The sequence below is a fragment of the Perissodus microlepis genome, chromosome 5 (genome assembly GCF_051167445.1).
Source record: "Perissodus microlepis isolate ML-2025 ecotype Zambia chromosome 5, ASM5116744v1, whole genome shotgun sequence".
Classification (NCBI taxonomy): Eukaryota; Metazoa; Chordata; class Actinopteri; order Cichliformes; family Cichlidae; genus Perissodus; species Perissodus microlepis.
The window spans coordinates 19,800,409-19,825,974 of NC_140465.1; the positions used below are offsets into that span (position 1 = coordinate 19,800,409).

General features: G+C 39.7%; 3 protein-coding genes across 5 annotated transcripts; 2 read left to right on the forward strand and 1 right to left on the reverse strand.

The window, feature by feature from the left end:
- Positions 1-150: 150 nt before the first annotated feature.
- Positions 151-5,714, forward strand: c5h1orf159 (chromosome 5 C1orf159 homolog). The gene is made up of 9 exons (XM_084928618.1): positions 151-368; positions 2,012-2,092; positions 2,187-2,271; positions 2,983-3,078; positions 3,166-3,222; positions 3,349-3,483; positions 3,596-3,621; positions 3,748-3,772; positions 4,038-5,714. The coding sequence occupies exons 2-9, from the start codon at positions 2,021-2,023 to the stop codon at positions 4,139-4,141; spliced, it is 600 nt and encodes a 199-aa protein (XP_084784744.1). The 5' UTR covers positions 151-368; positions 2,012-2,020; the 3' UTR covers positions 4,142-5,714.
- A 1,828-nt stretch (positions 5,715-7,542) lies between these two features.
- On the forward strand, positions 7,543-13,360 carry perm1b (PPARGC1 and ESRR induced regulator, muscle 1b). The gene is made up of 3 exons (XM_084928622.1): positions 7,543-10,621; positions 10,701-10,817; positions 12,040-13,360. Exons 1-3 carry the CDS (start codon positions 7,798-7,800, stop codon positions 12,123-12,125), a joined length of 3,027 nt encoding a protein of 1,008 aa, XP_084784748.1. The 5' UTR covers positions 7,543-7,797; the 3' UTR covers positions 12,126-13,360.
- Positions 13,361-13,611: 251 nt separating this feature from the next.
- rereb (arginine-glutamic acid dipeptide (RE) repeats b) lies at positions 13,612-24,814 on the reverse strand. 3 transcript variants are annotated; one of them, XM_084928621.1, is made up of 17 exons: positions 24,500-24,814; positions 23,601-23,649; positions 22,604-22,728; positions 21,733-21,832; positions 21,541-21,639; positions 21,087-21,167; positions 20,803-20,956; positions 20,562-20,648; positions 20,266-20,459; positions 19,917-20,078; positions 19,402-19,512; positions 17,839-18,974; positions 16,185-16,389; positions 15,399-16,101; positions 15,167-15,307; positions 14,899-15,067; positions 13,612-14,669 (listed from the first exon to the last, which is right to left on the reverse strand). In XM_084928621.1, exons 1-17 carry the CDS (start codon positions 24,523-24,525, stop codon positions 14,636-14,638), a joined length of 3,576 nt encoding a protein of 1,191 aa, XP_084784747.1. In that variant the 5' UTR covers positions 24,526-24,814; the 3' UTR covers positions 13,612-14,635. The 3 variants fall into 3 exon arrangements, with proteins under 3 accessions (XP_084784747.1, XP_084784746.1, XP_084784745.1); XM_084928620.1 differs by having other exon boundaries at positions 14,899-15,073; positions 19,917-20,075; positions 24,500-24,813; XM_084928619.1 differs by having other exon boundaries at positions 14,899-15,073; positions 24,500-24,813.
- Positions 24,815-25,566: the final 752 nt, after the last annotated feature.

Sequence of the window (25,566 nt, forward strand, 5' to 3'; positions counted from 1 at the left end):
CGTTGTGTGTATTGATCCATTGTTAATATTATCATTATTACTGGTACTAGGAGGAGGACGAAATGGAGAGAAGAGAAACAAATGTTCTGCTTGTTATTCTTCTGTTCTTTCTCACAGGAGCGTCGCCGTTCTTATGACTCTTATTTTGAAAGGTGTTTCCGGAAGTTTACATGCTAAATGTAAATCCGGTAGCTGTGAGCCAGTCGTTGTAGGATTATCTGTTTGTGGGTCAACACCAGAGGTGTGCGGATGAGCAGTCTGGCAATAGCTGTTACTATCTGAGTAGTAACACCTCCGCGGCGGACGAGACCAGCCGGTTACTAAACCGCCCTAGGAGTTTGGTCAGGCCAAAGCCTGGTGTTTGGCTGGTAAGTTAACTTTTTCTGTCTCCACATTCAGCGGCTACTCATGTTGTTAGATTGTAAATATATCCGATTATGTGAAAAAGGTTTAGATCTTCAACTCGGTAGTTGGGCGATATTTTAACTGCTACAACAATCAAGTTAAGCCTTCAGCTCGGTGACAGGTGCTAGCTACTGTAGCTGAACCGCTGTGTAGCTTCACTGACGTTAGCTCGTTGCGTGCAGTTTTCTGATAATTTAGCTTTGCTGCTTTGCTCCTCAAATAATTGTATTGTGCTGCAGAGTTAGATGTAAAAAGTGTAGTTTTTCCACAATAAAAAGTTGTGGGGGCAAATAGTGAAAACTACTTTATTAACAACAAAAAAGGGCTATGCATTTATTTGTGTTGTCATGAATGTTCAAACTGTTTAATGGTAACTAAATTGTAGTTTAGTATCAAGCATATACTGCATCTTCCACTGTTGTGATCAGACAAATGTATTCTTATATTAACTAAGTTAAAGCAGTTAGAGACAAACATATTTACCTACAGTACTGTGCCTTGAGCCATCCTTCATATCTTATTTTGTTTTCTGAAGATCCTTTAAAGTATTTCTTTGGACATTGGATGGTTTTTCATCCCTTTTCAGTCCATTCCTTGTACCTGACCATTTTTTAAAATTTTGTTAGACCACTTAACACTGACCTGTGAATCATTCAAGCATAAAAGACTGGCCTAATTCAAAGGATGAAGCAGTGTTGTGTCTACCCATAACAGACAGCTTAGCAACTAACCAGTTTTTCTGTCTTTAGTCATTTTGTTACTAGTAACCTGTCACAAAACCACATAATTCGTTCCCATTTATTTAGCCGAATCTCAAAAAAAGAAAGAAAAAGTTGGCACAGTTTGACAGACAGAAAAAAGTATCTTAGCGACAACAAAATGATTTGTAAAGTGTTATTAACTGAAAACTTAACATTTGCTAGCATGGTGTGCAGCATGACCTTTAAAAAAATAAGGAAACAGGACAGGTTTGTTTAAGTAATCCAAACCGATTAATAGTATGTGAATGTAACTAACTGCCACAGGATCTGAAAGATCATCTGGCCCAGTTGATCCACCTACTGTTCACTGAACACTCATCAGAAATGGTCTGAGTGTAATCTTTAAGAAAGGACAACCGTAGTATTCCAAATTATTAAATAACTGGAATGAAAATCAGTGGCAACAAGTGTTGTTAAGGAGTGATGAAATTGGATTTTTTTTTTCTTTGTCAAATTCTTGGTAAATCTTTAGTGATAATAGGGAGTGAATAATTCCTGTAACAGGAAAAAAAAAACATCTGCAGAACCTGACTATGGGAGGGCAGACATCTGCCTCAACCGGTTGGGGAAGAGGGGAAGGTGAAAGCAAATAGTGTTACAACAAACACTTGGCAGGTTAGACGGGCCCTTAACTGCAGAGGGCTCAAATAAAGTCTATAAGTTGCATTAGGGTTGAATAAATAAAAAATATATATGATTTAAGATGAGAAAATCTGAAGCCAGCTCTCATTACTTACTGGTTTTCTAAAAGGAAATTTAGCCAGTATGTAGGCTTTATAGCCATCCTGTTTATGAAATGTATTAAAAGTTGTGTCTGCTTTTTGTTTTTGTTTTTTTTCTCCAAGGGTTCAAATATGGCTCTGCCATTCCTTCTGGTCTTTGCTGCCACCGTGATTCTTATCAGACCCGAGACGCCTGTAACTAAGGTAGGAAATGAACATTACCTAAGGCAAAAGACCAGCTCATGCTATGTTCTCCTGATGTCGAACTCAAAATCTACGCATGCTTCTCTGCTTACAGGCCCTACATCAGAACTCACTTGAATGTTGTGGTGATAAGCAAAGAGCTAACAGTTCATGCTCAAATGACACCCACTGTGAACCAGGTAGTGTGGATGTTTTTAATGTCTTATCACTGACGAACACTGGGAGAAAGCATATTGGCCTTATTACGTTGGCTACCACTGAGATTTGACCTGTTTGACATCATTGTTGTTATCAGTATACGATTAGGCAGAGTTAAAAGACTCAGAATAGTGCAGAGCCTCTGATTGTTAAGTATTTTGGAGATTTGTGCGTATGGTCTCTTTAGTCTAGTTGACCTAAATTATTCCCTATAATGACTCAGAATAATTCATTTCTGAAGTTTGGAAAAAGGCTTGCTGTGCATCGTACTTGTGTGTTAATGTTTAACTACGCATTTGAAGATCTCAGGGATTAAATGTGTATTTAACACTTTGTTTACTTAAGATCAATGTTGGCTGTACGTGGCCTTTGATATAAAATGAGTTTGACATCACTGATATAGATGATTTATTCTGTACAGTTGGGATTCAAAGATAAGTTAAAAACAATTCTGCCTTTTTGATACATGAATGGAAACAGAATGGGCTTGCATTTAGCAGCTACTTAAAGATATCTGCGTGATATATCGCCATGCCCTGGTACCTCATCGGATTATAGAAACTGCAGTTAATTTAGTGTATCAAACTGGAGAAAGACTTGTAGTTTGTCGCTACAGCACTATAAATACTCAAATCAAAGTGTGTAAAAATTCACACTATGTAATACAGATGTCATTCTCTTGAATTTCACAGGATGTTTCCTGCGCGTCCTCGAGAACACCAACACCGTCTGCATATTGTGCGACTCGGCAGCTGTCGATTTAGAAAACGTAACAGTCTGCACCTACAGTAAGGACTCTGGGCTCTCTGCGTGTTGGATTGTGTCGCGCATGTTTGGGTCGTTTGTGTTAACACGCCCTTTTCTGTGCTTTCTAGACTACACACTGGAGCGTAAAAATCATACAACTGTAACGACAGTTGTTCCTAAAATTGGTAAGATGTGCAGACTGATTTCATGCAGTGTAATATTCTTTGCATGGTTAGAAGAGACGGGAATGTTTGATGCAGTAAATGTCTGTCAGTTCATTTCCTGTTTTTGTGCTGTGTGTTTTTGTGCAGGTGGCCCTGGTGTGGCAGCCTCTCTACTTCTGGGAACGCTGTTGATCAGCCTCTTCCTGATACTCTCTGTCGCCTCCTTTTTCTACCTCAAACGCTCCAACCGACTTCCAAGTATCTTCTACCGCCGCAACAAGGGTGAGGAGCACTGCACAGTGACTCGCAGTGACACGCTTTTGGTGCTGGCTTTTATTTTCTTACTTTCTTTTTTCCCCTCCAAATGCAAAATTATGTTTTTGTTCTTTTTCAGCCTTCATATTTCAACCAAGTGAGACAGTAAGTGGATTTTGACTTTTTGTTTTTTTTAGTAGTAGTAGCATATTCAGAGTGTAGAATCTGCAAATCTGTTTTCAACTAAGTCTTTGTGCGTCAACTGTTTAACCTTTGCTCTTTTCCTTCCAGGCTGTTATGATCCCCTCCTCGTCAGGTGAGATGGCCACACTCTCTTTTGTAAACTGTAATCTTTGACCAGGAAGTATTATGTGAAGCAGCAGTATTTGGTATTATTCATGAGGACGCGTGGCAAATTTTCTATTTAAAAAAAAAAAAACAAAAAAAACAAAAACAATACAAAAACAAACAAAAAAAACACACAAAATGAGCTCAAACATGCTAATTATGATTACAGTGAATGTGTCCTCCTGTTCCTCTCACAGATGATTTTATGACCCTTAATTTTCTCTCTTTTCCAGTGAGGAAACCCAGATACGTCCGAAGAGAGCGACCCTCTGCTTCCTCAACACTGAACAGTGCAACCATCACGACAACTTCATCTGCTCAAGTTTATAATGTGTAGGGTGGAGGGTGCAGGTAGGAGAGAGAGCTCAGGAACGCCGTAAGATTTACAAAAGGGCGAAGGAAGACAAGATGACTCTAATAAGGATGGCCAAATTTAACTGTAGCTGCTTTTGTTGCATTCATGTCAATAGGGCTGTTAATTTTTCTCTATGTATTGAGAGTATAACAAAAAACTGACCAGTATCAAGTAACTAACTTTCTGGGGCTCTGAACTGTCTTGTACTCAATTAGTTATTCGTTAAAAATGAAGCAGACACGCAGTCTAGCCGTCCCAGGAAAAATGGCTCATGTTCATGTGCGAGTTTGTCTTTTCTTGTGGTGAACGAGAGTTGCTCGTCTCACGATCATGCCTCAGTTTAAGTGGAAATGCTGTCGGCAAGCGTTTTTTATCTGCTGCGTTTGGTCAGAGAATCTGAATGAAGAGTTTGGTGAACATGTGGATGCCTGTCAGGTTTGACTCGTAAACCGTTCGCCGCGTCGACTTAGCGGCAGAACGGTAACATGCGATAGACATTTTGTTTTTACTTGTGTGCTATTTATTTGCATTTTGTAACTGTGCACTGAGTTTTACTGCTTAGAATTAGGCTGACCGGTTAAAAGACATGTCATCATAGTTTTATTTCTTCTCTGGTGGACCAGGTCTGTGGGCACTGTATTGATGATGGATTGTTTGATTGTATTTTGTACTTTTGTTGTTGCCATTGTATTTATTATTTTTGTAATCAGCCAAGGTGAATGTATTCCACGTGCATAACACAGAGCATGCATTGCAGTTGCATGCTCTTTTTTTTTTTTTTTTCTTCATTCCATGTGCAGAGCCACTCCTTCACTCTTTTTTTTTTTAGAGCTGTGATCCTGCTGATGCATATAAAATAAGAGTTCCTCTTTTTTCCTGTCAAAATTTAGAATTTCCAAACATCCCCGTGCACTTTATACAACTGAGGTCTTCACTGGACTTTGGACCTTGATTTTTTATTTTATTTTTTTTCAAAGAAATCAATGTTGCTATTTAGTGTGATTGAGATTTTTTTTTTTCTTTCTGTTGCATAGACGGCAGCTCTGTAGTTGCATTTTGAACATTACTTGATTATGATTAACTTTGCCAAATGTATGAAGAATATGGCTTTGTCCTAAATGCTGTTACTGTGATGACTCTGCCATTATGAGCTTTAAATGGAGCCAGGAAGCATTTAATCACAATGCGTCTGTGCTAATAATTCGGTATTTGAATTATGACAAGTGGCCTTTTTACTGTAGCTCCAATCCTAAACCGTATCCAAGTTCTACATTGTAGTTTTGATTCACAAGATCTAAAAGTTATGTCTGTCTTTAGCATGTGTGGAGCAATCTGAACCAGATAAAAGGCAGCAGTCATTCCATGAATATTCCTCTTTTGGCTTCATGTGTTTACTGTTGTACAAAAAACCATAAGCTAAAAACATGTACATATTGTTTTATACAAATGATGTATCGTTTTTGTAATGATGTACATATTCTAGTTTCAGTGCCATGAATACATTCAGAAGATCTAAGTATTGTTTGCAGAAATAAAGCACCTTTCATAATCCAAAGTTGCCTTTTTTTGTCTTTACTGTTGTTTTGTAAACTCGAATGAATTCTATCCGCTGTCTTGAGAAGGGAAAAAGGTTAAATTGTTCAAATTAACTTACAAAAAAACCATTATTTATAACATTGACAATATTTTTACTATAAAAATAAGAATACAGAGAAAGCAAAACCACAGAGAAAAACTTTATACAATATACAATCTATAACAATCGCAGAGAGTGCAAATCCCCCTGAAGGGCAAAGGCTATACTACAACTTTACAATGTTTTTTTTACAACATGCTGATGTCAACCTTTTATTAAACATGATAACTTCAGCTTTTTCCTAATTTGTGTGGCCTATGACCTTGAGGCATTATTGAAAGTGTATTTTATGATCATCTTTACTTATTCTTTACAAACATTCCTATTCCATATGACTGAAGGTTTTTTTCTACAAACTGTAAAGTCTTTAATCTGTACAAATGTTGACATATGTTCGTGCAGTGGGTGATTTTGTGAAACTTAATGATTTTTAGTGTGACGCCACAGGGTGTCATACTGGAAAAAAATAAGTGTGTTGTGCAACTCTTTTAATGCAATATATTACTTGATATGATGTCTTGGCATTTCTTTTCAAGGTCAACTTTGACCTTGGACGTTAACAGTGAAGGTTAAGGTCAAATGCTTTGCCATCCTAGGTGCTCGTGTCCCCCAAGACCTAGTATTTTGTTGTTGTTTCAAGGTGATCCATACAAAATTTAGGGTAAAAGTTTAGGTCGTTTTTACTCATTTTCATTTTTGGTGAAACCCTGACCCGTTTTTCACAAAAATTAAATCAGCAGAGTTGTTAGAAGTATCTACAGATGTGAAAACTGCAAAAAGCAAGCCAACAAAAATTTAAGAAATCGATCAAACAAGAACGCTATCATTTCCTAAATGTTGCCGATACAATCGAAGAAAGAATTTTAAAAATAATTTTCAAGATAAAAGACATTTTATGAAAGTTTTTATGAAAAGATTTTGTTTTTTGGAAAATAAATGCATGTGTTTATGAATGACAGTAAAAATGTTTGGATTTCTGTCGTGTTTTCATGTAATAATAGAACTTATATTGCTGTTATTATTATCAGGGTTAATATTTTGGGGTGCTGGAATGTCTCGTGTCTGGCAGTGGAGGGAAGGACGTTTGCACCAGGAGCTACATGTGACAGGACATACTACTCTATTTATAACATCTGAGTGCAAGGGCCCAGTCTGACATATGCAAGGGCAGATGGACATCGTAGCTTAACTATTCCTGCAGGAAAACGCAAAGCTACCTCGAAAATTGGATGATTTAAAAAAATAAATAAATAAATCTGCATCAGGTAAGCCTCTGTATATTTTACTAACGCACATTTAATAATATAGTGTGGTTATACAGCTCGTGGTTATGGATACTGCTGGTAAGATATTTTGCAGTATTGACCCACAATAGTTTATATTCTGATAATATTAATTAGGACAAAAAAGTAATACTAATGGTATTTTACTGTTACTTAAACAAAACCACAGAAAATGGCAAATGTATTGTGTTTGACACATTGAGGCCTATCATAATCATTTTTGAGATTTTCCCTATGTTGAAAAGCCAAAACAAACCCAATGTAGATGTTTGTTAAGTTCATATGTTGTTCCCTGACACTGGGCAGCTGATTTGTTTTCATATCAGATTATATGACCTGTTTTCAAAGATCAGGGCCCTGGAGTATTTTGGGGTTTGTTATGGAGCTTGTGACTAAAGTGCTTTGGTGTTACTTTGCCACACTGAAGTCTCGCTCATTCATCAAACTTTGATCTGAGAAAGCTTTGCCCTCTACACAACGGCTTCCTTTAATGACAGGTGATTATAAGCAATGTTAAGCCTAAGACAAATGCACATGCTCTATATTTAACTCAAATGTGTTGACGTAACCATATCTGCTACCAAAGATACCAAGAATGGATTGTTATGCATCACTCAAGGCCACTTTAGTTAAGCTTATGCAAAAAAAAAAAAAAAATCTGTGTAAGTATAAATATATATTCTTCTTTTTTTAGATTGAGGAGCATGTGAATTGTCAGAATGGATGATTTAGATCACAGTATTCACATTGCAGAGGATGACTGGACAAGCTTCTATGAGGAGAGTGAGGAGTGCAGTCTGCAGCAGCCTTCACTTGCCTGCCTTGATGATGCCAGCCTCACAGATTCAGAGGATTCGGGAAACCTAAGCTCAGCTGTCAGCCAAAGCCAGCAAGACTCACAGCAGAATCCTGATAATGACAAAGATGGAGATACAAGCAACACAGCAGAATGCACTGAAGAAGAAAGCTCTAATTTGTTAGTGCCAGTTAATCAGCCGGAGGATGCTGCAACAAAATCTGAAGAGGACTCTGAAGTATATCCTAAATGTCCTGCACCAGTCCCAGAGGAGACGGGTTACAGCGCTACAAACACTCTGCAAACTGAGCTACTGAATAAATCAGAACATCTGACAAAAGATGGAGAAGTGCAGCCAGAGAGTGAACCGCTTTCTTGTCACCAAACAGGATTAAATGTGAATGAGCCAGACACGACAGAGAGGGCTGTAAAGGAAGATGTAAGGAGTGTTTCTGCAAGAGCAGAGAAGGAACGCTGGTTTGTGACAGTGAACGATAATCCCGCACGATGGCGAGCACGTCCCACCTCTGTAAAAAAAAAACGAAGACAAAAAAGACCCTTTGAGAGACGTCATGCGTGCAACGCTACTCAGGAGAAGTCACCTGAAAGTGGTGTAAAGTTAGAGATGAATGAAAATAAACCTGCATCTCAGGGAAGAATGGAATCTAAATCAAACCAAAACCAAAAATCAGGCAGCAACCCAAATTATGAACACAATGTGGAGGTAGGAGTCATTTCAGAATCATCACAAGCGGCTTTAATATCTGATGAAGAAGACAATTTTCCATCACTCAAACAAAATATTCTTAAGCCGATGATGAAGAGAAGCAAAAGTGAACCAGACAGCTCAGCTTTGATGGCACAAGACCCACTCACGCATTCACAGATGGAGAATGAGGAGTGCGATGAGCTTGAAGACAGTGCTGAGTTCCTCTCCGTTTACAGTTATGATTCAGAAAGCTATTTGTCAGCAGCTGAATCAGTGGAGGAAGCTCAGCATCCTCCTCAACACCCAGAAATGTGCCGCTCGTTATCTTTGACATCTGGCTGCCAAAAAAAAGATGCTGACTCTACACAGGACAGGCAAATGCATTCTTCTTTTTCCACCAATGTGTCAGCTGCCAGCTGTAAAGTTTATGAAGGTACCGGCGCTGTGCCTTCCCCGATGCATCCATCTGCCAACCAAAGAAATACAAGCATGCCAGATCATATCCCCCCATGTGAAAATGAAACACACAGCTTGATACTCTTGGACACACCTGGAGCCCAAAGACATAAAATCAATCTTTCAGTATCTGGTTTCTCTAAGGACGAACAGCCCTCCCCTCTCTGTGTTCCTGATGTAACAGTAAAACCTTGCTCTGAGGAAGACTGCCCAGAAACTTATGCCAAAACTGAGGGTCACAGTCGACCCGTGTACGCCATCTCTGCTTTTTGGGATGAAATGGAAAAATTGACAATAAATGACATTTTGCAGCTCAGAATGAATAGAGGCTCCTCACCTAGAGAAACAGGAGAAGCCACGACACCAAATGTAGATGAATCCCCAACAAATCATGACCCTCTGGTTGACACTGTGGAGTATAATTTGTCTTGTAGCACTCCCATGGATATTTCAGACACAGCAGACTCTGACTATTTTACGCAGGCCGACGAATCTAAGCCAGATCAATCAAGCTGTGAGTTTTCCACCTCAGATTTTGAAGAGGAGTACTGGCAGTTTGTTGGCGCCAGCAGGAACCCCAGCCCTGACCCTCACAGAAAAAACAAGCACAGCAGGAGTGACTCTCCATTCTTCTCAAACGATGAGTCCACATGCTCCGAAGGCAGAGAGACGCCTGTGCCTTTAGAGGACTTTGCAGGGCAGTGTTTTGACAGCCAGAAGCCCCACACTTTGACCTCAAGCACACTTGCATTGCCTAGACAGTTAACCAAAAGTAAAAGTATGCAGAATATACAAACTCTCAACAGAGAGAATGCATCTTTGCCTGCTTTACTTGGTAGTGATGAAAGTAGTCTGTTTTTTAGCAGATGTCAGTCTTTGGCAGAAAACACTGCTTTTAAACTAAGTGACAGCCTGGAAACACAAATTCCTCTGTCTTTTCTATCCAGCACAGACTTTCTTGATTACCAAATATCTTACCCAGAGGTGTTTGAATACTTTTTCACAGAGGATAAAGTAAACTCTGACTCCAGGCACTTCACTGTTTATGATCCAAAAGACATCTCCGTGCCTCCTGTCTTTGACTATGCTCTTTGTTCATGTAGAGATGAAATGTCTTTCTCTCCTCTTCACTGCAACGAGGAGAAACCCATCCCCATTTTCTCTTGTTCTCATCCTACCGTCAGAGAACTCACACTGCCCAAGGTGGGCAGTGGGTTTGCACTCAATGTTTTCTTGAGTGCAAACTCTGATGAAGTGGATAACATCTCTCCCCTGAGAATTGTGTCTCATTCTTTCATTCAGGCCCACCAACATGGATCCACAGTAGAAGCAGCTGTGGGTGGATCTGCCAGCTGGAAAAGTTTACTGCCGATAAGAAAAATTCACTTCCATGATAAAGGGAGCATATGGTGCAGAGGATCTGGTGACTGGGTGTTTCCGGTTGACTTCGAGAAGATACCCGGCAGGAGAGAAGATCCAGGGGCACCGGTGCTGAGTGTGGGAAGGGTCTCCCCGGTTTCCTCGCAGCTGTTTAGAGAGCTAGAAGAGCAGCATTTCATTTTGGAAACTATACAGATAGCAAGTAAACATGAGCTTATGTAAAATCAGGAGACATAAATGTAAAAATGCAACATATTTAATTTAACTTTTTGCCCTTACAGGACACCAGGGCATCTTCTCCACACTGAAGCAGTCAGACATGTGTTTAGTCTGCATTGCCTTTGCCTCCTGGGTACTAAGATCCTCTGATCCAGAGGCTGCTGATGCCTGGAAAGCAGGTATGATCATTTCTGAATTTATGTTCCTCTATCAGTCATAGTGAGTCGTGATGTTTTTTCCATTACTTTGCTATGTTTCCTGATAAAATTTAGGGTAACAATTTATGATTGGGCACCCTATTCAGTAGTTAATTTTGAAAGTACTGAATAGGCAAATTTTAAGTGATTAGTATTTTTTTTTTGGTATTTTTGTAGAAAAATAAATTATTTTCCCATCTTCCATCAAATACACCTTACTCTTGGGGCACAGGCGATGTTATGGAGAGGCTCAACTCTAAGGTACTATATAGATAAGAAGACACTGTACACTCATTTTAATAGTTATGTTTGAATTGTGATTATGAAAAATCCCGTTTTTATTTTTTTATGCAAGTTGGTAAGGAAGAACAGACCTTATTATATTTATATTGGTAAAATAAAAGGCACAAGATTGATCCACTTCATAATATGGCCCGTGCCCTAAAAAGTACTTATGATGTAAGATGGGGAAATATGGTTTGTTTCAAAAATTACAATTAAATTGCACACTACTAAAAATTACTTATGCAGTACTTTAAATCACTTACAGTACAAATTGTGTCTCTTTTCCTGTAACATTGTTGAAAGTGAGGCAAAGTTAATCAACTTCATAATATGACCTGCGCCCCAAAAAGTACGGTGTACTTACAATGTAAAGGGAACGTATGGGGAGATATCGTTTTGTACTTAATTAATTATGAAGTACTTTAAATTACTTATAGTATAATGTGTGTCTCCTTTTCTGTAAGCTACCCAAAATGTAAGCAATACATAAAAGTACCTAGGCATTACTTACATTTATTTACAATGTAATTATTAGTTTTTCCCTGTAACATACCTGAAGTTATGCAATACTTACAATTACTCTTGAACTATAAATTACTTACGTTATTTACAGTCTAATTATTATTTTTTTCCCTGTAAACACCTGACTTGTACCCCCTTTTTCTAGTGTACCTACTTTTAAGTATTTGTAGGCAAATTTAATCACATTCCATTTTCAAATCAAATACACTGAAATTCCATTTAGTTACTAGAGAATTGCATCTTTAGTTGTAGGTTTTATTATGAAGTTTTGCCAATTTTAGTAAGGAAAATAACTTTTGCCTTAAAACATTAAACATTTTCCCTGTCACATGTTTGTGTACTAGGTGAGCAAACATGAAAAGTTGAAATTCAAAATAACCATGGAAATCCTTTTCAGCTCTACTAGCAAATCTGAGTGCACTATCAGCTATCCGGTACCTGCGGCAGTATGTGAAGAAGAGGAATCCTCAACCTGAATTCTGATATGTACATACAAAACAAACTACTTCCAGCCATTCTCACTTGGGTCCATGGATAAAAAGAAATCCACTGTATTTATATTTTTGCAAAATGTCTACAGTTAAAGTGCATACACAAAGTTTAAAGCTGCAGCCCGGCATGAATTGAGAGAAATTAAAGTTGTTTCCAGCCTCAGTTGTTCTGGTGCAATTTTTAGGTCAAGTATGGACAGAATGTGACAAAGATATTCAGGATTTATAGCTTCAGTGTGAAAGAACAACAATGCAGTTTAGAGCCACAAAGCAGAGATATTACAGCGATATCAGGCATTTTAACGTTTTATTAACTTCAGTGTGTCACTTCTGGGTAGGCCTGTGTTGATACAAGGACCATAACTAGACATTTTAGATTTGCTCACCACCTTCCACTTTGAATGTCTTGTTGTGCTAAAACACACAGCTGCATAACGTCAGAGCAGCTTAATTTCAACCAGATGGAGAGTGTAAGTGGTTGTCTGTGTGGAGGAAGAAAGGTTTTGCTGTAGATGTCTCATATGTATTTTGCTGTATGTTGTATGGAAAGGTTAAATAGGTGACAGAAAAGCTTTGAATACAAACGGTGGCTCGCGAATGTCTTTGTTTGAGAGAATCTTAAGACAAAGTCACGTCTGTGTATGATTGCACACTGTGTGATTTAAGAGGTGTTTAGAGGGATCTGGCATTTTTCAAACATTTTCTACAAGATGAAATTATTCAGATTCAGCTGAATAAGGTTAACTCAGCTTATTATTGTATAAAGATGTGAAAAATCCTGGGTAAATTAAAATAAATAAACTGGTTTAGTGTCAAATTTGTTTGTTTTCTTCTTGCTTCCGTTATCAGGTAGGGGGGCACAGAGGCACAAGTGGGGAGATGTTGGTTTAAAATGATTAAAAAGTCAGGGCAAGATCTCCTATGATGATGTCACATCCTGCGGGTGTACAAATTTCAAGCTAAACGAATTTCTCATTAGTACCTTCAACAAAACACAAAACACAACAATTTATGTTTAGTTGGTATTAGTGTCTCAAATTTATCTTGTTGCTCTTGTGAAATGACAATTTTGTTCAAAGATTTTCATGTAAATGGTTGTTGTCAAAACACTTCATGTGATTTTCTTTTAGTGCCACAAACAATTAAATGCAATCAAATCAAGAATGAGAGCCTTTTCCTCTGTCTGAACACAAGCTGGACTTCACAACCTCCAGAAATGTAAAATTAGCTGCAGAATGGTTGTACTAAGACATTTTCACACATGCACATCAGCCCTGGTGGAGCTGTATGCGAGATTGGCAATTGTGTGACACACCGGATTGGACTCTAGATGTATTATAACGTGCCAACTCCTTAGAACGTGTCTGAGGGAACACAGTAAGAGAATTAACTGCCTTAACCAAAGTGAGTATTTCAACTACACTTTTAGTGTCTCTTTGGGAAACAGGAAGAGCAGGAAGTGCAAATAGGACATGGTGTCAATTCAGAAATATTTATTGAAATAAATATGTCATGGATACACTTTCATATCATGTCACATAAATACTGAATTTGGGCAGTTCTTTTTAAAAATGTTCAAGCTGAAGTTTCGATCCAATTAAGTTGTTCTCATTAAAATTGTAAATACGCTTTCCTAATAAAATCAATTAAAACACTGTCTGTAAAGACAGATCATGGTCCAATTATAGTCACTGCAACTAATAATACTATATACTGTTTTTAGCTTATGACTTACTTTTGTGCTGGATCAAGGGTCGAGTGTTCACAACTACTGTTATATCAACTCGCTCATATAGGTACAATCTCAAAAATGAGTGAATAAAAGCTTCGGTTATAGTGTGAAAAGATATCTTGATATATAAAACTTTCGGATTTAAACAAATATTTAGCAGATTTAGGAGTACATACAACCTCTACTATGCTTTCAAAGGCTAAACACCACAATGCAACTTGCTACTCTAGTTTGGTGAAAACTGAAGACTGAGTCATGCTAGGTTATTACAATCATCCACACATTGATTTAAATGTCATTCTGTACAAGGAAATCTTTTAGAAATCATTACAGAGATAGTTATAGTTGACACCAAAGTCAGTCTGTTTTCATATCCTTTATAAGAGCTGAATTTTAGCTCATTTTTAAGTGACTGCACAACAAACAAGTTTTTTAGAGTCACTTTGAATCTCACATAAGAGTCAGAATAATAATATTATTATTAATAATGCTATTATTATGAATAATAATATTATTATTAATAATGCTATTATATCAGTGTTGAATATTATAATAATAAAGTAGTATAAATTTTCTAGTGATATGAAAATCTCAGACGGACTTTGACAGTCGCATTAAGTGCTGAACAAGGAATGCACATAAAGATCCACAAATATTTTTCTAAAATATATTAAAACAAACAAAAATGACACAAAATATTCTCTTACAGTTTCAAAAGTACACAGTATTGGGTAAAAGTTTAGAGTTTCAGGGCATGCACCTCCTTGGACTCAAGATGGCTTGTCACCTTCTTTCTTCAGACGGCTTTTGACAAACAGAAAAAGAGTTAGATGGTGCAATGACGTGTAACAATTGACATGAGTTCCCCTGAGCAGTGTTGACTGCATGTTGGACATTTTGGCAAATGATGTAAAAGTACAACTGAAAAGTACAATTTCAATTTGTACCTTGTGCAGTTAAATGGTCAAACGTGATTTCAGATAGAGAATTTTATTATTCAAATTACTAAAGTGACCGAATAGAGAGAGCTCACCTGTAATAATCCTCCTGACCTGGTAGAGGGCCTCCATGCAGGTGATGCCCGTGCAGCCACTGCTGCTCCATTGCCATCCTCTGCAGCTCTGCAGACTGAGCATGCATGGCCTGAAGCTGATGAGCTGCAGACATCGGAGGAATTGGGCCCTGCAGCTCTCGTGGATACGCTGCTCCTTTTCAAATTTAAACAAGGTCACAGTGAACCAGTGGAACTTAGAAATGAGTCAAGATGTGGTCTGTGACTGAGTACATTAAAGACTACAAACCAAATAGTGGGTGGCGCAGCATCTCATGATCATGAGGAAGATCGCCAAGTAAAGGGTTGGGGATTGGGCCTGCAGGGAAAGGGAATCGGGCCAAACGTGGTCCTGTTGCCAGAGGATCCACTAGTGGATGAGGGCTTGAACCTGTTTGAAGAAAAAAGAAAGACCTATTGTAAAAAGCTAAAGTAATATTAAGACCTTGATATGTTGAATACTGCTGAATAATTAACTTCACCTTGACCGAGGGGGTCCTGTTGGTGCAGGTGGAGGTGGGAGTGAATGTGAGAGTGTTGGTGATGATGGGGTGTAACATTAAGCATCTGCAGCCTGGCAGCAGGATCAGTCGCCACTGAAGCCATCCTCTCAGCGTGAAGCCGCTCTGCAGTGAGTCGCTCAGCGTAAGTCAGCTCCGGGCGCAGCTGAGGTGCCGCCAACACCATTCTTTCACGCTCTAGGTGGTTCAGCCCAGGATGGAACGGCGCAAAGGGATGTGGGGGCCCAGGTATGTGAGGAAGACCTAATGGCCCAGGTCTTGCAAAGTGCTCCATAGGGTTCACAGCAGGGTGCAAGGTTTCCAGGTCTGGGGGTTTGACCTCAAAGCCAGGCTTCATCCTCTCGCGTAACTCCCTCTCTCTGAGGTTCCTCAGCTCACGCTCTCTGAGGCTAGGCTCAGCACTGTACAGGCCAGGCATGTGATAGGCCAGCAAAGGGTCACCAGGGGTCAGGGACACATAGAAAGGATGGTTGCGGTTGGTGGGAGACATGACATGGGGTCGGGCGTATTCGCTTAGGGTGCGCAGGGCAGGTGTGTCTGGGCCAATGTAGGGAGGAACGGCTGCTACTGTGGTGGGCGGCTGCTCAAAGGAGGGGCGTCCGTGGCCTTGAGCCACCATTTGAGCTTCACTCATACGACTGTCATGAGAGGAGCTGGATGCTCTCTGTAAGCAAATGAGAGATAACTGTTGACATGTTTTATGTAACAAAAAGGGGAAAAATGAAATTAAAAGAATATTGCACTTACAGCACTTCTGTCGGCCTCCCTTTCCCGCTCTCTCTCTCTGTCCTTCTCCCTTTCCCGTTCTTGTCGAGCACTGAGCTCAGCTTCTCTCCTGGCCTTTTCCACAGCTTCCTCTCTTTTCTTGGCCAGCTTGGAGGATGGCAGTGGAGTAAAGAAAAGGTCTGTCCTGGCACACGAGTTGTAGCCACGATCCAAGTGCTTGATAAACCTGAAATATTTAACAGATATGCATTTATGAGCACTGAGTATCAGCTTCATATGCACAAAACTGCATTACAAATCATTCAAAAAGTTTAGCTTTTATATCATAGACGCAAAGTCGAATGAAATTTAGACAACACTCTCATTTAATGTTGATTTGCTTGCAAAAATGTCTATTTTAGTTTGTTCTTTAAATGAAGCATTGAGATTTTTCTTCACTTAACCTGAAACTCATTTATGTATGTTTATTAAATTACTCTCAGCTATTAAGAAACTTTATCAAGAACCAGTATTACAACATTGTTTATGCTCATTGTTTGATTGCCTTACGTCCATCACTTATCTGGAAATGAAAATAAAAGTAAATGTTATGATTTTGATCTAAGTCTCCCAATACAAAGAGCTTCAGACACATTAGTAGATTTAAAAGCCTGGTGAAACATTTGAAGGGCATTTTGGATCAACTTAAGTTCTAGTCGAAGAATGAATCATTTTGTGTGAACTTCCAGACTAGCTGAGGGGTTGGTGTGAGTTTATTATCCTGCCAATTATTGTGTTTTCAATTTTTTTTGTCACGCTTTACAACAAATTAATAATATCAAAATCTAAATTTTGACTGGAGACAAACAGAAATACATCCAGTCAATTTGAGGTATTTTCTTTTCACATCTTTTGGGGCTGGTGGAAAAAGCAAAATGTGCAGCAAACTGGCCCACGGTTAAAGCAGCTACTGTAACAGTAGTTCCCATGACTACTTGTATATGAAAAGTGTGACTTGTATTGATACATAAAATTACCACCACAGTCTACAGTCCATTTCAGCTGCATTGCTCAGCTCTTTGGCTCTGCTCCAATACTTTTACTCTTTTAGGTGTCATTGCTCTCACACATCTGTTTGTTTAAAGCTTCAAGAATTGGTGTAAAGAACAATAAAATATAAAACTTAAGAAAAAATACTGCCATCTTGAGATCACAGACTCTTACATCACACAGACTCTCACACACTCTTTGCACTGGACTTTGATTTTTATCTCAGCTACGCTCCTGCATAGTTTAACAAGTGCATCATACTGAGTTGTGATGCTATCTGCTGACACAAACACACTGAAAAGATGAAAACAATACCAACTATTGTATTGTGGCTGGTAAAAATTCACTGTACACTGATTGCCCAGGACAAAAAATATCAGACAAGCAAGTTCAGAGAGGAGATAATGAGCCTAGTGGAGAATTTCTCAGCTGAGTAAAGAACATTTCTCGGACAGAAGTGCTGAACGCAAAAGGGAAACATATTTTTCTCACAGGTCAAAACATCTTTTAAAAGGAGAAAAAATGCTGGACTGACATTTCTCAGGTGATTTTACTGCACCTGTCAAGTAAAACCTGGATTGTTTTTTTGCAATTTTACATAAATACTGACTTTAAAAAAAACAAAAAAAACAAACAAAAAACATACCGTGCAGACTGACTGGCATGACTTGCCATGTTGACAATGGTTGGCTCTGGTGAGGGGCTTCGAGGTGGAGACGGTGGGCTCTCAGCCTCCTCCATCTCATCAAGAGGTTCCTCTTTAACCTGAACTTGTGAACCTCCTGCAGCGCTGCCAGACGAAGGTCTCAGAGGAAGAGATTGGAATGATGGCTGGAGGCTCGGTACAGGGCCAATAGCAGCGGGTGTTACAGAGGTGAGGGGGTGTGAGGCTGCAGCAGGTGAGTAAGAGGAAGTCATGTTTTTTCCAGAGTTTGTCTGCACCTGAGAGATCACTGGAAGCTGGCCTGGAAGTGAATGCACAGGCAAAGGTTGTGGCATAAGCTGAAGAGGTGGAGGGGGAGCACCTGGAGGATGCTGGTTGGGCAAGGAATTGAGAGGCTTTAGAGCAGGAGGCGGCGGAAGATTAGAGGGCATCTGGGGGAAAGGTGTAGCAGACTGATGGGGAAGCTGTTTGTGTGAAGGTGGAATAGGAGTAGTGGGAGGAGGCTTGACTTGAGGACCAGGAAGAGGAGGCTGGTGGAGCTGACCATCCCTAAAGAAGGATGGGGGTCGTTGGGGGGGCAAAGGTGATGGACCATGCAGCTGCAAAGGCTGCGCAGAGTTGAGAGTGGATGGGATCTGAAATGCAGGAGGAACAGGAGACTCCTGTTCCAATGATGATGGCAGAGCAGGTGGACCGGAAATACAGTGAGGGGTTGGCTGTGCACGGCTATTTGTGCCCACTGTGGCAGCTGACTGGCCAGTGGCGGCCTGAGGGGGATCTGGAGAGGGAGGAGGGGGGCTCTGAGCTGGGTCTGCAGAGGGTATGCTTTGCAGTAGCTGGGGAGTGATAGGCTGTGAGGGGAGGGCTTGGGGGACCGGTGTGTCAGCTAACACAGCAGTGGGGGCAACCGGCTCTGATGGAACACCGTTGGGCTGGGCAGATGAGTCAGAATCACTCTCGTTGCCCTGCTGAGGGCTGGGAATGCTGGGAGAAGAGCTTCGGTTGTCTTGATCGATGTCTTTGGTGTCACTGCTGCCATCGTCCTGAGCACTGCGGCTCTCTGAAGAGCTTTCCTCCTCGACCTCAGCCTCACCCTCTGAACGCGAGCTCTGTGGATCCTGGAGGAACACACACACACACACACACACACACACACACACACACACACACACACACACACACACACACACACACACACACACACACACACACACACACACACACACACACACACACACCAAAAACCCTGGTTCATATTGTACTTAAAAGTGAATTCATGTCTACAGTAACTGTGTTTTCATATATACTGAATAACAACAGGTTTTCCTTAGATATTATGGGGCAATCGTGGCTCAAGAGTTGGGAGTTCGCCTTGTAATCGGAAGGTTGCCGGTTGTGTAAAGCGCTTTGGGGTCCTTAGGGACTAGTAAAAAGCGCTATACAAATACAGGCCAATTACCATTTTTACCATTACAAAAATGATGAGGATCATCATAAAAGTGTTACTGCAGCTTTAGTTTTCAATAAGTGCTCATGTGCTCTCACCTGTGTCTTTGGCCTTTTAGGTGTTACTTTCTCAGGCTCATCGGGCTCCTGAGCAGCACTTTCCCGTACACGTTTTGCTGACTTTTGTGACGTGACCTCCTCTTTTATCCTCTGCAGAGGACAAAAATGTCATTACTCTCCACAAATTAGATGACTCCAACCGACAGAACTATACACGCATCATAATGCTGTGCACACAGCTGTTTAAATATTAGCTTTGTTAAAAGACCGAAAGTTGAGGCACACAACGATGTGTGCTGCAGGTAAAGTTTCTGGGCTGCCTTTCCTCATCACAGCCATCCCTCAAGACTCTCTCCATTTAAAGCAATGCATTATCAGGGACTGTAACATCTAGTCCTTTTCCTGAAAAATTATGTGGTTGTCAAGGCAAAAAGAAAAAAAAAAAAAAGAAACCCACACTCCACTGTTTGGCAGCAACCAAAGTGACCCACAAACAACCAAGCTAGTATCACAAACAGGTCCAACAAGTATACGAATAGGTAATCATGCTCTACCTTGTTTGTTTTCTTTGTGGATTCATTCTTAGTATCTGTGGAAGACGATCTCAAAGAATTGGAGATGGATCCACTCGGGGAGGGCTGGTTACTGGACTGCTGATCCTCACTGGTCGGGGAGCCTGTAAGCCTTCTGTGGCCACTTCGTAACGATGATAACTGCTTTAAAAACAAAACAGAACACACATTTAATATTGTTAAAACCTAAAACAAGGATGACAAGTATCCCTTACTCGCAAAACCTGCAAAGAGGTGAAGCAAGACTTAAAGCTATGAAATCGAATTTAATTGTAATCTAATGTCATTGGTAATAGTGAGTGTGTGGCTGATCTGCCAGCCTCACGCTTACAGGTGCTCTGCTACGCCGTGTCCTCATGGCATGCTTGCTGTTCACTTCTTCCTCCACTTTAACAGGTTTAAACATGAACGGAGCGCTTCCTGACTTTGGGGCTGACGGCAGACATCCATGTTTGTTTTCATAAGTACGACAACTTGTACACAGCAAAGGGTTGCCTCTCCCACCCTGGTGCCAATCCTTAGAAGCTGTAACAAGAAAAATGGCTTTAGGTACAAGTTTCACTGTTAACTGTTTAAAAACAGCTTTCTTTATCAGCTTTTAGCCACTGTTCTAAAACTAAAACTCACTTGTTGTGCCACAATGACTGCAGCTCTTGCTTTCCTGTTCACTGTCTTCACTATCAAGATCATCATCACTGGCAGAACTTGCATCCACTACAAGAAAACAAACAAACAAACAAACATGCCAAAAACAGCTTAGACCAACACAAAGTCCAGCTCATAGGACTGCCAAACCTCTGGATTTTACAATTATCCCTCCATTCAACAGACTTGGGAACACCTTTCCAAAGAAGCTTATGAGGATTACCTGAATAATTTCGAGACTGTGCGTTCAAAGGAGAAGCTGCAGATCGGGTTTTTGCTTTGCGAGAGGACGGCTGCCTGCGCTGCTGTCGGTAAGCTCTGGTTCCTGCGGCCTCTGGTGTTTTCTTCCAGTGGTAATAGAAAGTGATCAGTTCTCCCTGATGACAAGAACACAGATAGTCATGTTATGACTGTCATGTTATGGCTTTCTGATCAAAGATGTGACAACAGTGACATGTTACAATCATTATAAATTGCTTTGTCTGCAAAAACATAATGTGAAATTACAGTCTTTTTGTTGGGGAGAAAGTCTTTCCGAATGCGGAAGAAATTTTTGCCATATTGTCTCAAGCCTTTGATGAAGCGTTTCTGTAGGGAGCAACAGAAAGGAGGCAAAACAAATTGAATGATATTCAGGCAGAACACTATTACAGACAGGAGCTTTCAATAAACATGCAATTGATTTACCTTGTAAAACTACTGATCTGCTTTTTAAAACATGTAGCTATTACAGACGCAATGCTACTGCAGAGATGCATCATATTAGAATCTATCTGAAGAACCATTTAAGATGCAGGCAAACTGCCCAAATAATAATAAAACAAAATACATCTACACTACCCGCAAATACTAAATGTGTTACATATATTTAAACCCTTTAGAAATTGTATAAGCTTACACACAAATCTAAAAAACCTTTAATGCAATATAACTAAAAAAAAAAAAAAAAAAAGGCTCTCACCACGTCGTCTCCCGACCAACACTTTTCAATAAGTTTTGGCAGAGGCTTCTTAACAAGACGCTGGAGAGCTTTTGCTGCATCATAGTGACTTGCATGAAGCTAAAATTGTAAAAAAAAATAATTGTGGATTTTAATACATCTGCAATAAATGATGCTGGAAAATAATAACATGACTCAAGTTGTGCCTCATACCATGTTCAGAGCATTGAGTGTGGTGTCATCACGGGAGGCTGCTAAACATCCATCCTCTGTGGATCCACCATCACACATCCCTGCAAACGCTGCCATGCTCCTTGAAAATAAACAGAAGTATTTATGTTAACAAGTGAAACCAATGCTGAAGGGGTACCTTTACTCTTTCTTAGTTTGACATGACTTTTCCTATGTTGCCTGCTTACATGATATTTAATAAATCAGGCAAAAAATAAAGGAGAGAACAGCAATGCAGCTTAAGAGCAAGAAAAGCAACATTTATATCATTGGAGCACTATTTTTTTTAACTGACAGGTACCGACGAATGAAAAATGTTGCTGAAATGCTGAATACCAACAAACCACCAACACACCCAACTGTAAGGCCAGATTAGATACAGCAGTATTCACTAAATCCCTGCATCACCGCCTCAATATTTTCTAACTTCAACATAATCGCAGCAAAAAACTCAAAACAAAAAGCACAATAGAGTCTGAACTGACTCAAATCTACTGCAACCAACCAGAAAAGAAATTATCTAACAACAATAGCGAAACCAAGAGTAGTTCTATTTTGCATGTACTTCCTCATCTGTAACACTTTCCTGATGACTGTGTCAAAAGTGGGCCGGTAAGACTGGCTCTCTTTGCCTTTTAGTATTTTTACACCAATAATGGTACGTACTGCCAAAACACATTAAAGGTTACATAACAGTTTTAGATTATTTTGTAATCAAAAAGTTACATCTGTATTTAGCTGTTCAGTAAGGCCACTGAGTTATTTACTATTAGATGTTATTGTAAATTTCTGAAGAAATTTTATACATGCAATTTTTTTTTCATTTGCAAAAGGTGCCAAGACTTCCACTTACCTAGCAGCTCTGAGGTACATGAGAAGGTCACAGTCATTGACCCCAGGCGTCCACATGAGCTCCTCACTCTCTGTTTGAGTTTGCAAACCAGGCGCAGGCCGCGGCTGCAGCTCTGGGAGCTTGGCCTGCAGTGCAACAAACGAAAGGCCAAAACCACAGCAATTAAATAATCAGTACAAGGGACAACAAAAGCAAAACTTACAAAGAAAAAGCTACAAAAACCACATTATTAGCATGTGTATGAAGTAAATAATGGTTAGAGGTTTTTCTGGTTATCAAATAGGTTTAGCAAGCTGAGTTACATAATAGGATTTTCATGAAGAAACCGGAATGTAACATTAGCTATGAAAGAAACATTTACAAGGGATGCATGTATATCTTTCTTTAATTCACACAGGCTCAAATATATAAATCTTTTATTTATTTGTTATTAGTCCTTTATTTATCCAGGTAAATATCTCATTGAGATGAAAAATCTCATTTTCAAGAGAGACCTGGCTCTTGGCAGTGCTGACAAAGCTGAAGCCTATTAACTTGATTGACAACTGGTAGTTTCTCTTTGCCACCTTAAAAAGGATTTGTTTGACAGCACTCATTGGACTGACCAATACTTAGAACAATGAGAAAGTCCAAGGAACTCAAGATCTAAGGAAAATCAATATACCCGAGTATGTATATGTATATGTATGTACACACACACACATATACATACACACACAAAAAGAGCAGAATAATACAAACAAACAAAAAATCACTGGAAACAGCTGTGGTTATCATACAAATTGGTGCAGCCCTACTAATAAGAAAAAGTTGTGAAACTGCAAACCTGTGCAAGTCCCTGCAGGTTTGAAAGACACATGTTTAGCTACATTGTTCAGAAAACACCTCCTAATCTCAACAAGTCTTGTGGAACTGACTGTACAGTGAGTCTAGTAGCTGGTGCATTTCTTAATTATAGTTTATTTATAAAAATAAATAAATAAAATAAAGCAGCTACCTGATGACTTGGCCCCACTCTGATCTCTCCCTGTGTGCTGTTTAGGCTCCTGAAATTACAGAAGAAAAACGAAAAACAGGCAGCATTACATTTCTACACCAGAGCAAATTAAACTCAATTGTTTTAATTAAATGCAGTCTGAAATGCATACACATGTATTTAACAGGTAATTAACGCTGTACGGTATGTAGTCAGGCACAAGATCAATATTTGCATGTAACTTGTCAGAGCAGCTTCCCTCACACAGACTGCACAGTGATTTCAGCAGTGCGATAACATCCCGCCCCTCCGCCTCTGTGGGCCAATCTCAGCCGTGAGCCGCGACGTTTCCTTATATTACATGAATGAAATCCGACGCTACAGCCATCGCAAAACCCTGTCAATCAATCATACATGAGCTGCTAATTTCTACGGACACCATTACAAGAACAGTGTGTGCTACTTTTGGAGATCAGACTGACAGTAAACCCTATCCTGCCTAGTTAACCTAAGCATTCCATAATAAATATCAACATTAGCATGCCTAACATTTTGACACCGATTAGCAGTCTCTCATGTAAATACATGCCTCACGGGAATTCCACAGCCGATTCAATAAATGTTTGCAAACTCTACCTAAGGTTAATCCAATTTACTGACATTATTTACACGATAGCTGCAGAAATAACCGTGCCCAGAAAAGCGTTTTGACAAGCCCGTGCCATTAGCTGCTAACTAGACAGTAGCGTTACGCTGTTATTTTGGCTAGCTTGTTAGCCAGGCACGAACTTCGTGACCACTGACACTCCGACTATTTCACACAAGCTGCTCTCAAAGTAACGCGGGGAAACACTAAAACACACATTTCAAGACAACTAAAGAATGCGACGTAAATGAAGGCGGCGAGTTAATGAAGTTACCTCCGCGGACTGAACAGGTCGTCCATGTCGAAGGATGTTTGGATGTGGCTTGTTGACACTACGCAGCGCAGTCAGCGGGCGATACACACAAACTATGCGAATCCCCTATTACATGGCTATTCAAAATGGAGGCGGTGTAGTGGAGGGACTCGCTCTATTTTTTTCCCTGTGCAATGACCTCAGCAGCCACAGCTAAGACTTCAAAGTTGCCTGGGTGTACATAACTGAGCATGTGCCGCGGATCAGCAGCAAGCAGCGCAAACGATACCGAGGCTTCATGATCATCATCACCACCACCAGCAGCTGCTGCTACCGCTGCTGCACAGGCAGCCATGAATCAAACAACACACCATACTGTGTGTACTGCTGCGGTTATTAGACAGCATTTTGAAACACATCACACCACATTGACCGCCACCTACACAAGCTGTGATTTAGACAATACACTTAATGCGGTTCAGCTTTTTTGTTGTCACATTTGCTTTGAGTTCACCACAAACAGAAGTAAACAAAATAACCATTAAATATTACATACATGTACATTGCAACCCGCCATATTGCAAATTGTCAATAATAATATTATTAATATATAATGTAATAATAACGTTAAAAATAAATCATTATTATTATTATTAATATTATTATTATTATTATTAGTTTGCACACACTCTTCATGGGAATGGCTGTCATGGTAATATTGGACTTTTAATGATTTGTATGAACTGCTTTTTCTCGCGCTCTCTCCAGGGTCAAATACTGTACGGCAAACATTTTAAATGTCTATTTAAAAAAACAAAAACAAGAATTGGGTGCAAAATTTTGAATTTATTTTGGATTTTCTCTAATCCACACAGGGTCAATAGTACACACACAAACATGCACTTAAATCTTTTATTAGGTAGTGCTGAAGGTTCACCATCAACATCTAATTAGTGATCAAAACTGACTACAACTAATAAGTTTCTTTTTGCCAGTCGCTGGACTGAACAATACTCTGGACGATAGGGAATCCAATGAACTCAGTGGACATCTAAGAAGAATTGTAGAACCATTTCTAAACTGCAGAT

Bases quoted from the DNA above. Each gene is read 5' to 3' on its own strand.
- rereb (XM_084928619.1), bottom strand. From the start codon at position 24,525: ATGGACGACCTGTTCAGTCCGCGGAG. The intron at 23,650-24,499 runs GTAACTTCATTA...CTGTAATTTCAG, and splicing joins GACCTGTTCAGTCCGCGGAG to GAGCCTAAACAGCACACAGG. The intron at 18,975-19,401 runs GTGAGAGCACAT...GTGTTCCTCCAG, and splicing joins CTAAAAGGCCAAAGACACAG to GATCCACAGAGCTCGCGTTC.
- c5h1orf159 (XM_084928618.1), top strand. From the start codon at position 2,021: ATGGCTCTGCCATTCCTTCTGGTCTTTGCTGCCACCGTGATTCTTATC. The intron at 2,272-2,982 runs GTAGTGTGGATG...TGAATTTCACAG, and splicing joins TGACACCCACTGTGAACCAG to GATGTTTCCTGCGCGTCCTC. The intron at 3,773-4,037 runs GTGAGATGGCCA...TCTCTTTTCCAG, and splicing joins TATGATCCCCTCCTCGTCAG to TGAGGAAACCCAGATACGTC.
- perm1b (XM_084928622.1), top strand. From the start codon at position 7,798: ATGGATGATTTAGATCACAGTATTCACATTGCAGAGGATGACTGGACA. The intron at 10,622-10,700 runs GTAAACATGAGC...TTGCCCTTACAG, and splicing joins GGAAACTATACAGATAGCAA to GACACCAGGGCATCTTCTCC. The intron at 10,818-12,039 runs GTATGATCATTT...AATCCTTTTCAG, and splicing joins TGCTGATGCCTGGAAAGCAG to CTCTACTAGCAAATCTGAGT.